Raw genomic sequence first — 13,676 nt, 5'->3', positions numbered from 1 at the left:
TTACACTCCAGAGACCCACCGTCCACTAACCGCTTTCTAATTGAATTCTAATCACATTCAAATAGCTCAATAACCAGCCTCAGCTGCAATTCATAAAACTTTAATTGCCATCCATAAATCCTGGGCTCCCCAGAGTGGGGCATCCCTACAACCCAATTACACTTCTCTAGCAGGGAAGAGAGACCATCACAGAGCTGGAGAGGGGAAGACAGAGGATGGAATGACAGAGCCATGCCTCTAGCTAGTGCTTTCTTGGATTTGGGCACCATGTTCGCTCAGGTGGAGGGAGTCCTGTCTCTAAGTTTATCAGCACCATCATGAACTCAGGATTGAAGTTAGTTGTTTTGGGAAGAGGATCGGACTTGTAGCTATTGCCCACACTCATGGCCCCAGCCCACTTTTCTGCAGGGGGAAAGAAAGAGAGAAAATGGTCACCTCTGCTGCCCAGGCTTCTCCAAAGATCAATAGCTCCAATAGCTTGGCAGCCACCCTCCTAGGTAGCAAGACTTCCATGGACCACATCATCCAGAGAGATTTCCTTTACCAAGCCACTTCTCCCAATCAGTGGCAAGATTCCCTGAGTAGCTGAATCCTCTTCATCCTTTTTTAGGTTCTTAGGGTGCCGAGAAAAGAGTGCTTCCTGGTTAGCCTTGCCAAGCTGACCAAGATTGGTAAAAATGAGAGGAGCAGGAAATCCTCAGACCCAGAGCAAAGGTCTATTCAATCCCTGCTCAGTCTCCCTCCGAGAGGGCTGGTGTGTGAGGTCCTCTCTCCAAAATCTTCAGGATGGAGCTTCTAGGGTTGCCCTGGAATGCCATGGTGTTAACTACTTGGAGAAAGAAAACGGTGACTCTTCAACATCTCTCTCTCTCTCTCTCTCTCTCTCTCTCTCTCTCTCTCGCTCTCTCTCTCTCTCTCTCTCAGGAAGTGAGAGCTGCCGATTAGAGATTAGAAAGGGAAACTAGGAAGGGTCGTTGGTCTGAGTGGCCCCAGGAGGGCCCCAAGTACAAAGACACTTTAGACCTTGTCGAGCATCAGCGTGAAAAGCTTGAGGGCTTCTAAGCTGAGAGGCCTCACTGTTATGCGCTGGACCCTCCTGAACTAACCACCTGAATGACTTCGGCCAAGTCCAAAAGCTGTGGACAGGGGTAGGTGTAACCGTGGCCAGAGCTGTGCTCAGGGACTGGACCGCTGCCAGTCCGCCGCCAGCGCAATCCTGCTCCAAACCGCAGGCCTCACACTTCACTTCGCCACAGCCACCCCTAGCACAGAGGAGTTGGGAGCACTCAGCATTGCTATTAAAAAGGCCTCCAAGTCCCCACCTGGTGCGCTCTGCGGCGGGCGTGGGGAAGAGTTGGGCTGGGGCCCAGGGTAGCGAGAGGGGGTGGGATGGAGGATGCAGCGCTGTGATTTCTTGGTAAAGCGTGGAGAAAGAGGGGGAGGAGGCCGGCCTCCCCGGGAAATTAACAAAACCTACACTTTGCAAAGTCTCCCCCATCCCCCTCCCCCGCGTTCTTCCCCGCGGCGCGCCCGCCCCTCCTCGCGGCTTCTGTTGTGACTCGGGCAGCCTATCCCGAGGGTGGGGAGCTGCGGAGGAGCCAGAGCCGAGCGGTACTCCGCAATATCACGTGCCGGGGTGGGGGCTATAAAATACCCAAGCCGGGGCGCCGGGCGGGGGACGTGAGGACCAGCCCTCTCCCGGGACCCCTTTGTTCCCAGCCCAGACGCCGACACCTCTGCGCCCCCACGAGCTTGACCGCCAGTGTCTGCGCGGCTCCTGGGGTAGAGCTCAGAACACTAAGGGGAGGGGTCGCCGCGGCCGGTCGGGCCTTCCAGCCACCCACCCCCCTCGACATGTCGCGCTCCTTCTATGTCGACTCGCTCATCATCAAGGACTCCTCACGGCCCGCACCCTCGCTGCCTGAACCGCACCCTGGGCCGGATTTCTTCATTCCGCTTGGCATGCCGTCCCCATTGGTGATGTCCGTGTCCGGTCCCGGCTGCCCATCCCGCAAGAGCGGCGCGTTCTGCGTGTGCCCCCTCTGCGTCACTTCGCACCTGCACTCCTCTCGGGGATCTGTGGGCGCCGCCAGCGGGAGCGCGGGGGCCGGGGTTACCGGGGCCGGAGGCAGTGGGGTGGTGGCTGGGGGCGCAGGGGCCCTGCCTCTGCTCAAGAGCCAGTTCTCTTCCGCTCCTGGGGACGCGCAGTTTTGCCCGCGGGTTAACCACGCGCACCATCACCACCACCCGCCGCAGCACCACCATCACCACCACCAGCCCCAGCAGCCTGGATCGGCCGCGGCGGCGGCGGCAGCAGCGGCGGCGGCGGCGGCCGCCGCGGCCTTGGGGCACCCGCAACACCACGCACCTGTCTGCGCCGCCACCACCTACAACGTGGCAGACCCGCGGAGATTCCACTGCCTCACCATGGGTAGGGCGGGGTCTTTGGGCCCCTGCACTCCGCGCCTTTAGCGCTCCTGGAGCAAACTTTCCACCTCAGGTGGAGGAAGTGGGAGACCCGGCGGGATAGAGTGGAGAGGGAGGAGGGGCTTTTAGTGTAACTGTTGAGTCCGCCACAGAAGTTCCACGGAGGTGGAAGTTAGTTTACCAGCTTCTCTACGCAGCCTGGTGCGTTTCACTCCTAGTACCAGGTGCTCGAGTGTCGCCTTATTAATATTGGGACCTTAGGGACCTCGAACGTCACCGCGGAGAAACAAGAGGCTGCCTGAGGGTTGGGGTGGGTGTGTTTGAACCCGTGTGGCATCCCCGCGTCTGCGCTGGCTAAAGCGTTTTGACGTTTTTGGCTAACCCTGCATGCTTCTCCGCTAGACTGAAAGACGATCAGATAGTGCAAATCCCCATCCCTCTTTAATCCTCTGACTTCGCGTCCTGCGCATCAAAGACCTTTATTTGCTTTGCAGGTCTCTTTTCTCCCGCGCTAAGCAACGACGTGGCTGGAAATGGGAAAGGGATACAGGTGTTCGGTTGGGCTTTCCGGGATGGGTCCCTAAGACGCATCCTAGTTAGCACGTGGGGTGGGAGCCTTACTTCTCTGCCCTCTCTTCGCTTGTCCGCAGGAGGCTCTGACGCCAGCCAGGTACCAAATGGCAAGAGGATGAGGACAGCGTTCACTAGCACACAGCTCCTGGAGCTGGAGCGAGAATTCTCTTCCAACATGTACCTGTCTCGACTCCGGAGGATCGAAATCGCCACTTACCTGAACCTGTCGGAGAAGCAGGTGAAAATCTGGTTTCAGAACCGCCGAGTGAAGCATAAGAAGGAGGGGAAGGGCACGCAGAGGAACAGTCACGCGGGCTGCAAGTGCGTCGGGAGCCAGGTGCACTACTCGCGCTCCGAGGATGAGGACTCCCTGTCGCCGGCCTCGGCCAACGATGACAAGGAGATTTCTCCCTTATGAGGGGGAGGGGGGCGCCTCCCTCACATCCCCCCCTCCTGGAAGACCCGGCAACACCAAGGCGTGGGGGCACCAGGGGCCAAAATCCTTGTTCGTCGCAGTGGTCCCATCTGGAGAAGAAACTAACCTGAAGTTCTGGAATGGACATGCCGGGCCTGACCTTTCCCATCTCCTTCTTGACCTGTTTATTTGGGGCTCCAACTCGAAGTTATAGATTGTTTTTAAAAAATGTAAATAACCTAGAATTCAACTTACTCTCATCTTGTAACAGAGGAAAAACAGGGTTGGTTTAAGTTTAACAGTGTATGGGGTTTTTGAAAGCGCATGTCATTTCCCCATCCCTACTGTCTTTCAGAACCTGATAAGAACACGGGGGTTTATTGGTTATTTTCTGTTGTTGTTTTCAAACAAAAACACCGAAGTTGCAAATAATGTAGAAAATTAGACCCTGTAGGTCTTGCTTTCTGAAATTTCGCCTGGGGAGAATTTAAAATCTAAGTCGCTGGCAGTCCCTTTGGATGTGAATAGTTTTATATAAAATTTATATTTATATTTATTTAAATAAATGAAACAAAACCAGGATTTGAAATTGGTGGTATTTGCTCTCCCTATCTCCTCCTGTCCCCTCCTCCAATGTCCAGAGAAAGGCAGGCATGGGGAAAAAGCTGTCTGAGGACTTAAGGAAAGTGTTGAGTAAGAGCTTGGTAATGGGAGTCTCTTGACTAGGGGAGTTTGTGGCTCTATAGGTTTTCTATGTAACAGAAACTTTTGCCAAGGAGACACCTTTAGTCATTATTGCATCTACCTGGTAGTGCCTCTCCATCCTCAAAATAGGTCACCTCCTCACAGTTGATAGGACAAATCACTCCATTTAGAATGATACACAGGTAAACCTTTCTATAGCCAGGGAGGGTGAAAATCCCCCATCTAGTATTTCTTTTCTTCCTTCTACTTCTTCATCTCTCTCAATAGGAAAACTTGAATTATGTGAAGGAATTTGTAGAGTCAGAATAGTTTTAGGAAGAGCAACAATCTATCAAACGGGCCAGAAGCAGAGGAAGCTTAAAAATAATGCTGCAAGCAGAATGAGCTAGTTTCCCTCAATGTTGAGAAAACAAAAAGGGTAGGAAATATTCTGTTCAAAGATTTATAAGCTCGCTTTTTCAAAGCAGCCCAGAGATGCCTTTAGACCTTTGAGTTTCAGGGTTTCTTTTCCTGGTCTCCCTAAGTTCAGTTAATTTGTCTCCCTTCTAGTCCCCTCCCCCAGCCACCCTTCCCATAGTCTAGTGGAATCACTTCCTTTAAACCTGGTCCCCAGGAGACTTATTTCTAGCTCTTTCCTCAGCAGGACAACCTGGCTCTCTCCGCAGTGCACCCTAGGCTTATTATCCTAGGGAAAGAAGTGAAGAAGCTGGAAACAGGAAAAGGAAGAGGTCTCATACCCTGCAAGCTTAGCCCCACTAATCCTCAACTAGTGTGATTCTGATTAGGTTCTATAAAGATGCCACCAATAGGTTCAAGCCACAGGAAGTGATGACGACACACATACACAAGGGCTGTAGGTCTGATTTACTTGAGGCTGGTGGTATTGAACCTTACAAGGTGTGGTTGGGGGTCTAAAACCAGCCACGGTTTTCCTGGAGTGTCTTTCTCTAACACACACACTCTCAGTAGGCTCAGAAGGAAAATCCCTCTACACACACACACACACACACACACACGGCTCTGAAGGAAAATCTCTCTTCGACACACACACACACACACACACACACACACACACGCACACACACGCAAGGCTCCCGCAAGGAGCAAAGGGAGAAGGGCCCTCACTGTGTCAGGCTGAAAAGGGAGCTGCTGGCGATTTGTGCAATGTGCTGAGCTGGGTCCCGCGCCGAGGTCCCAGACAGCCAGCTCACTACTGCCCAGCCTGAGATGATCAGGCCTCTGGATCTCTTTCCTCCCGTCTCTCACATGCAGAGCCCCGGGCTCTTCGCCCTGCCCGCCACTAAAGGGAGGAGGCGCAGGCCGGCTGCCTTTCCAGACCTCTAAGCGCGCTAGAAGAGAGGTGGGAGGAAGGGAGTTTTTAGGCGCAAAGAACGGGAGTTTAAGAGGACTAATTTCACCGCGGGAAATAAGAAGCACAAAGAGCGCCTGCTGCAGCTCTTTATGCTCATACCCAAAGTGAAGCTTCCTCTGGGCTGTGGGGAGATCCCTCTGTCCCCATCCACACCCAGCCCGGCCCCTCTGGGGTTGCGCGCTCGGGTTTAGACCTCCGTAAGTCCTGACTAGCCCCCATCCCAGGCTGTAAGCCTCGTCTGGCTTCCGGATCCCAGGCCCTGCGCCGGGAACGCGGAGCCACGCACTTGGAACACCTGGTACCGCTCGGTGCGCCCAGCTCTGCCATGCCGCAGAGAGCCGCGGCGCCCTGCTTAGATGGTTTGGATCTGCTTGGATGCCCCAGCCCCTCTTGCTCCGATCTTTGGGGAAATTCCCTAGGGAAAGGAGAATAAACAAAATATTCCTCTCCAGAGGCAAAAAAAAAAAAAAATAGGTACAGATACCTATTTAGATATTGGGACACTCTCCATAGAAGAAAAGTTTCCCCAGGGTTCCCAGGGAAGTCTTCCTTCTAGGACATCCGATGCAGAGTGGACTTTTTGGGTCACTTTCGGAATAGAATATGAAGTCTCCTGCTATGCTAGAATAAGTTTTATATGTTCCCCAAATCCCCGCCCCTCAAAAAAAATCAGTCCATGTTTCTGAAGTTTTTAAATCAGAATAATGCTTTGGTATTCTGGAATCGGCCAACAGTTTCACTTTAGTTTAGGAACATTTAAGCTAATCCTTAGATACTCACATTCCTAGTTAAATAATCTCGATATCAAACACTGATTTAAGAGGAAAGTTTAAGATGTAGGGGGTCACCCTTGACAATTTCTCTACCTGGGAAGCACTGGATATCAGTTTCCAATATGCCCCACTTGAAAAACAAAAAAGAAACTCTGTTCCCCCAGAGCATGACCTCTTAGAGAGGTCATGGAAATAAAGAAAGAATGGAAAGAAAGAGAATGAAAATGATAATTAAAAAGCAGGAGCTTGCTCCACCAAGAGAAAATCCGTGGGTAGCACTAGCTTGAGTGTGGCTGAGTCCATCTTTTTGAGAACAAATCTCATGTTGGCTTTAAACAGGAAAAGAGCTGGGGGTGGAAGGCAGGGTGGAGAGCAGGAAGGATGACCTGTCACCCATGTGCCCTGGTCCAGCCCAGACATTCGGAGCATAGTGGAGGAACAGAGACTTTTCCCCTTCACTCTCCCATTCAGCCACCAACAAAGGTCGAAGGCCAAGGGCCTGATGCTGATGGCAAACTAGGCCAAAAGCAAAAGGGACCCAGTAGCTCATTCTTAGGGTGTCAGAGGGCCCATGGGATGGAGACACTGATGCCGATAGGTCTCTATTCCTCTGTGGTCCTTATTCTGAAGTGGTCATCATAGCTCAGTCTCTTTCCATCTCCCCTAAAGAATATCCAATAATTTTAGGAGAGACAAAACACTTGAGGATGTGAAGTCTTTGATTTCTGACCTCCCCTTCCTGTCCTCATTGCCTCTCCCTACATCTCCCACCAATTCGTCCAGTTATATCTGATCAGGATTAGAAATGCAGTTTGCCTGGCCCGCTCTAACTGTTGTCAGACAATTGCCAGAAAGGTGGTGGTTCTAAAATCCGACACAGAGGGCAACTGGGTCTCTGTATGTGCATGTGTGTAGTACGTGCATGCATGAGGCATGTGTGTGTGGGAGACAGAAACAGAGAGGGTCCATTGGTGGTGGTGATGTTGGTGGAAAAGAGTGATTTTTACCAGGTTTTCTTTTTCCTTTTGCTTCCCACTTGTACCTTTCCTGCCTGCAAGTTCCACTTGCTTTTAATGGCACTCCTTTTATTTATTTATTTATTTATTTTTATTTTAATGACACTCCTTGAGAGATTTCTTTGAGAGAGATGGGGAGGTGCTCAGTGTTGGGTTATGGGAAAGAAAAGCATGCTGAACTTGGAGAGGAGACACGGAGAAGAGCTTCGGGGCAGAATCTCAAGCCCAGCCTTATGTGTGTGAGAGAGGGGAGAAAGACACTCCAATAGAACCTATTTGCTAGAGGAAATTGGGTTTAAAGGAGCAATCACTCCTTTCAAAGGAGCTCCTCCCATCTTCTCTGAACACAGCCCAAAGCTGTCCTAGACGATGAATGCAGCTCAGTGCATCAAAGCAATTGTTCCTATTTTCATTATTCACAGAGAATCTTTGAATTACCTGTTAAGGTGACAGACCTTTTAAAAGGGAACATTTTTTCCATGCAATTAAATGGTGCATTTACTAGGCTTCTATTAACATAATTTAATATAAATCTATTTTATAAATCTTTAGGCTCACATTACTGAAAATTGAGCTTCTCTTGAAAATATGCCCACATCTCTTCCCTAAATCACATAGAATAGAATGCAAAAACTTGCTATTCTAAGCAGCTAGAAATATTAAAAGTAATAGAATCCTTTGTATTGTCTTCTGTTAATGGTGGGGGTATGAAGAAAAGGGGCAACTTGTCTCATAGAAGATGAGGAATTCCACAAGGACCCAAGGCTTCTACACCCAACATCCTGGCACTTGGAGTGGGCAACACAGGCTGAAACTAGGGAGGGGCCAAAGAGAAACAGAAACTTAAAGACATCTCTTAGGATCAGAGTTGAATCAGAACTCAGATTAAAAAAAAAAAAAAAACTAAAACTAAAAACTAAAAAAAAAAAACAGCAAAACTCCAACTTGCAAATAAATTTGGATTCCAGTTTCTTCTGTTTGGGGAAAGCAAATCTGAAGCCTGTGAGACCTCTACTGCTACTCCATGTGGTAATAGATACCCTTGTCTGTTGCCATAGGCAGACTACTTATTCTCAAGTGTACCCTCCAAAATCCTGGGGATCCTATTGTCTCTGAAAATAGTGTTTTGTGCTCTCTTAATACACTGATGTCAATGCCGCTCTTCAGCAGTGGGTGCTGCTTTTCTTCAAGCTGAACCCTATGTTTTCCTGAACGCTTGCTGTATCTTTGTTGAGCCTTCTAAATCCCAAACCCAGGAAGGCCCCAGGGGCTCCCCTGAGTGAATCCTAACAGATCGGAAGTGTATGCTGTGTGCTTAGGAAAGTAACTAGTTTCAGATTAATGAAGCAGTGACAATTTCAATCTGCTTAAAGACGGAGGTTGGCACTGCCCAGGCCTGAGCGTGGGGAGCTCGCCAGGCTGGGCTTTATATTGTCCCCTTTTCTGAAGAGCAGACAAAGATGGATAGAGAGACATTGAAAAGCAAGGGGAGTATTTCAAACAGTCTCATAAAGCAGGCTGTCACTTTAAGACAAGAACCATAGTGCTTTGATGACTTTGTATTAGCTGCACCATTTCAAACAAGAGACTTAAGTCTCTAGCGAGAGGGAGGAAAGGGGAGAGAGGAGAGAGAACGAGAGAGAGTGAGAGAGAGAGAGAGAGAGAGAGAGAGAGAGAGAGAGAGAGAGAATGAATGTAGTAATATTTAGCCTGTGAGCACTGTAGCGAAAGTAATTCTAGGCAACTACTTGGTTTCTGAAGTTCAAGGAGAAACCACCCACAGCAGGTGCAGAGAAAAAAAGGCAGGTGGGAGTTGCTCCCAATGGGAAAGAGCTCCCTGCCTGTGAGTGGCAGCGGGCTCCAAGGAGCTGAAGCCAGCTTGGTCTCAGTTGGCTGGGATGGGCTCGAGCAGGGTGGGAAGCTCTGCTGGCCCCAGACCTTGAAGGATTATAATGGAAATTTTTGCTAGTGTGAAAAAGAAAAAATAGGTAGGAGAAGGAGTGCATACTTTTGCGTACCTCCTTCACAAACCCTAATTTAGATTGTTTGAGATCAAGCAGCACCCAGCCACCTTCCTCTTTCCTTCTTCATTAATTAATAAGAATGATTAATTATTAAGATTTTGAATGTCAAGGCTTCAAAATGCCTTCAGCTAGGGGCTGATGAGTTGCTTAAGCCATATATATAGTTTAACTTGGGTAAGGCAGTCAAGACATAGAGGTGTGTTTGCTGTCAGTCTGTCTTTATTCGGGGAAGTGGGGGCTTAGCATCTGCTTCTCTAGCGGTCTCTTTCTGCCTGCATTTCTCAGTCTTGTCTCCGTCTCCTTCTGCCTGGATATCAGCCCCCTCCACCACCCACTCTTTGTTCTCCCGGCCGGTTTCCCCATCCAGTCTCCCCTAGCCCTGGATCAATCCTCCTAACCCCAGGACCCCAGCTCTCCGGAAAAAGAGGAGGATGCTAAAGCTGCCATTCCCACTTGGGTCCCTATTTCGGGCACAGGTGTCCCACTGCATCATCGGTGTCAGGAAGTCAGTGGGTGGGCAGTAATGAAGTTTCACCCGCTGGATCGATAGTTATTGACAGCTTCGTTTTGGTTTTTTTTCCTGCCTGTCAAAAATTTATTTCTCTTTCTTTTCTTCTCTTTTTTTCTTTTTCTTTCTTGGATACGGGAAGCAGGACCACGAGACCGCGAAAGCTTTGAAGGCCGGCGAAAGGGCTCCCCAGTCGGTGGCGCTGGAGGGAGAAGCGTTTAGCCACTGTTTCACTAGGCACTATTTGAACCTTGCAACATGTGGTAATTTCTGGGGCAAGCTGAAAAGGGGGGATTATGTAGGAGGGACACAAGGAAATTAGCCAACGGTTAATTTAACTCGTTTTCTGCTAGACTTTTCGATACATCCTAATTGACTGAGGGGCAGGTGAAGCTCCCGCCCCATGCAGGCTCATTCACGGTGGGAATAAATGGCTCTTTCTCAACTCACCCTGCTCACAATATATCATCAGGGAAAAGACATGCAATGAATACGTTGATTTTTTTTATTAATGGAATTACACCCTGCCATGCAGGTGTGAGGGTAAAAACCTATACTGCAATGAAATAAGATTAACATTGAAATTAGAATTTTATTAGCTTTATATGTCACACAGACCTGGATTTAAACTGTCAAAACAAGCAACAAGAAAAGATATTCTGAACGCAGCCCTGTCAATCAACCAGGAGAAACGAACAGCGTGGTTCTTCGGTGGCTCCTTTGGACCTTACGTGGGAAGCAAGTGGGTGGAGGACCTCGCGTGGGCAAAGGCTTGGTCTCTGGACCTGGCAGGTAATAGATGAAAAACACCACCCGGGTTAGGGAGGCACGACCTAAAAAAGGCTCCAGCACAGGCTAGAGGGGCCTGGATGGCCCGAGGCCGCGGAGATATCAAACGCATGGGCCGGGCACTCGCGGCCTGCAGGCCAGATTTCGCGTCCTCCAGATCAGCTGCCTAGGGCTGGCCGTGACCCGAGGGTATTGGAGAGAAAAGTCCAAACGCTGGGCGAGAGGCGGGGTAGGGCGTCCTTTGGAAACCGCGCTGGGTTTTGTTACTCCGGGGCCCCCGGAGCTTCGGCGCAGCTACCTGGGTCTGGCAGGCGCAGAGGTGCCCTATGCAAATGGTTCACTATTAGGCGAGAAAGAAATACTTCAAATGGCCCTTTGTAACCTTCTATAGAAAATCGAGGTACTCTGCATGACAAAGCACAATTAAGCTTTCTATTCAGGAGTTCTGCAGCTGGTAGCCCATTGGGAAAGCGGGAGGAAACGCGAATATATTAATAGTGTGGCGAAAGTTTTTTGTGTGCGTGTCGTTTTCTAGGTCGGAGGCGGGGACGGGTGGTGGGTGGACGCAGAGGGGAGGAAGGCTCCACCTTGGATCCTTGCCACCTGAACGACGTCGCCTCTGCCCACGTGGAAAGCCTCGCTTGTCTGGCAGCCGGGTTATGAATGGTCGCCGCAACCCCTACGCTCCCAGCAGGGCCAGGAGGACCCCGTGGGCACCAGCGTCCGGGCGGGGCGGGACGTGTGCCCAGGCCTCGCCTCCTGGCCCTCTGTGAGCTGGGACGCCCTCGATCACTGGCGCAGGAAGGAGGCTCCCCAGCCCTTGCGCTTCGCCCGGGCGCCAAGGCAGGGATAGCTGGTGGTGGGCACCGGAGAGCACAAGGTGACGCTGCGTGGGAAAGAGACGTGGTACGGGCAGAGCCAGATTATCCGGTCAGCTCCAATTTTCTGCACGCTCCACTCACCCCACAGTTGAGGTTTGCTTCCTAATTGTTCATTTGTAGGTCTGGAGGGAAAAATACGTTTTTGCCTCTGAATAAATAAAGGGCCCTTAAAACCAACTCTACTGATTATTCTGCGTTTTCCCTCTGGATCTATTTCACCCTCTTCTGCTCTGCTGGATGCCCTCAGACACTGAGCTTTGTGGACAGCATCAGTTCCTCCACTGGCAGGTGCTTGCCTCTGGCTTCCTTTTGCATTTGGTGAGTAAGTGGCACGCAAATAACCGAACAACCTGAGGATAGAGAAGTGCAGATACATTGTTTATGGGAATGCTGTATTGTTCCAGTTCTGGCAGTTGCTGCTTCTCTGTAGAAATTACTTTCCTCTCTGAGAGCCTATTTTCCTAGGCCCCAGCTCTTCATCAGGCTCCCCCTGTGCCTTCAGCCATGAGGTGGAAATGCCTTCTAGTTTCTGCTAGTCCCCTGGGTGCATCAAAATTATTAGTTCCCTTAGCCCTACACACATCTCTGCAAATAGTCACTTTGTTGAAAAATGTAAAGCCTAGCTCACATTGGTTACCTGGCTCCTGATCAGCCATGTTATGTTTAAGTCAATCCCCTCTGTAAAAGCCAAGTCAACTGTCACCCTACTTTTGCTGGAACAACTCCTGTGAGAGGAACTCCACCCTGTGGCCCATTTCATTTTCAGACAGCTTTGATCATTAGAAACTTTCTTGTGTTGGATTAGATTCTTCATTCAGTATTTTTTATCCATTGGGTCCTACCTAGTTCTTTGTCCCTGGAATTTCTAAGTGTCTGTCTTCTCCCTATTCCCAACTATGAGGTAGTTGATGACAGCAACTGCATCTTTCATCTCTATATCCTCAGCATTCATCACAACGCCTAGCACACAGTAGATTCCCAGTAAATGCTAGCTGGGTCAGTGCATCATCTCACATCCACAAGTCTCTATCCGTTGCATTGGTCATGGAGGACTTAGAAACAGCGATGATGAAATACAGCTTAAAGATGGGATATAGCTATAGGTCTGTGTATACATGTGATAAATACATGTAAATAGTTCTATAGGCTAAATATCATGTACATAAGATAAATGTATTGCGAAGGTTCTGGAGTTAATCTGCATGCTTTACCATTTACTAGCAGTGTGACCTTGGACAATTTACTTCATCTCTCTGATTTCCACTTTCCTCATTTATAAAATAAAGATAATTAATAGTTGAGAATTAAATAAGGATGTTGATTATTAAATAAGGAAATAGATGTGAAGATATATAGTTATTTAGATAAAGTAGCCAGGGAAGGTCTGATAGAAAAAGTAACTTTGGAATAGAGACCTAAAGGGAGTGTGGGGACCTGACCACATGGCTTGCTGAGGCTAGAGAATTCCAGACAGAGGTAGCAGCAAGTGCAAAGGCCTAGGTGGGAACATGCCTGAAATAGCTGGGGAACGATAAGGAGGGTGAGTGGCTAGCATAGAGTGAGTGTGTGGGGGTGGGGAGGAGGAGGTCAGAGTGAGCATGGAGTGAGTTCTGTAGGTCATTGAAAGGACTTTGGCATTTGAGTTAACCAGGAAGCCTTTTGAGCAGAAGATGGATATGCTCTAACTTACGACTAATCAGGATGAATTCAGCTATTGTGTTGAAAGTAGACTTTCAGTAGGCAAGGGCAGAGAAGCAGGGAAGTTAAGATGCTGTCAGATTTAGCCAGGTAAGAGATGATGATGGCTTGGAACACGGTGGGGATAATGGGAGTGATGACGGGAGTGATGAGAAAGGCTGAATTCTTGTATCTGTTTTAATAGAGAAGTGGCCAGGATTGGCTGATAAACTGAATCTAAGGAGTAAGAGAAAGAAAAGGGTCAAGGATGACACCCAGGTCTTTATCCCTAGTATTTGTGAGAAAAAAAAGTTGTCATTAAGAAGAATATAGGAGAAACAAATTTTAAGATATGTTGTTTGGTATCATAATTAGATATTGAAGTGAGGATATCACGCAGGCAAATGAAAAAACAAATCTCCAGTGAGATCCAGACTAGAGCAATAAATCAAGGAGTCATGAACACGATGATGATATTAAAGTCCTGGGACTAGGGAGAGTAAAATGTGGAAGAAG

General features: G+C 49.2%; 1 protein-coding gene across 2 annotated transcripts; it reads left to right on the top strand.

Moving 5' to 3' along the window:
• Positions 1-1,019: 1,019 nt before the first annotated feature.
• GSX2 (GS homeobox 2) lies at positions 1,020-3,999 on the top strand. 2 transcript variants are annotated; one of them, XR_013533475.1, is made up of 2 exons: positions 1,020-1,148; positions 3,078-3,212. XR_013533475.1 is itself a non-coding variant. In XM_002745834.5 (2 exons), the coding sequence occupies exons 1-2, from the start codon at positions 1,855-1,857 to the stop codon at positions 3,416-3,418; spliced, it is 918 nt and encodes a 305-aa protein (XP_002745880.1). In that variant the 5' UTR covers positions 1,674-1,854; the 3' UTR covers positions 3,419-3,999. The 2 variants fall into 2 exon arrangements, 1 of the variants encoding a protein (XP_002745880.1); XM_002745834.5 differs by lacking the exon at positions 1,020-1,148 and adding an exon at positions 1,674-2,431 and having other exon boundaries at positions 3,078-3,999.
• Positions 4,000-13,676: the final 9,677 nt, after the last annotated feature.

Source organism: Callithrix jacchus, chromosome 3 (assembly GCF_049354715.1).
Source record: "Callithrix jacchus isolate 240 chromosome 3, calJac240_pri, whole genome shotgun sequence".
Lineage (NCBI taxonomy): Eukaryota > Metazoa > Chordata > Mammalia > Primates > Cebidae > Callithrix > Callithrix jacchus.
The sequence above is the reverse complement of the archived record's forward strand: the minus strand, read 5'-3'. Positions and strand labels throughout refer to the sequence as shown.

Excerpts from the sequence above, each read along its gene's own strand:
- GSX2 (XM_002745834.5), top strand. The coding sequence starts at position 1,855 with ATGTCGCGCTCCTTCTATGTCGACTCGCTCATCATCAAGGACTCCTCA. Across the intron at positions 2,432-3,077 it reads ATTCCACTGCCTCACCATGG|GAGGCTCTGACGCCAGCCAG; the intron begins GTAGGGCGGGGT and ends GCTTGTCCGCAG.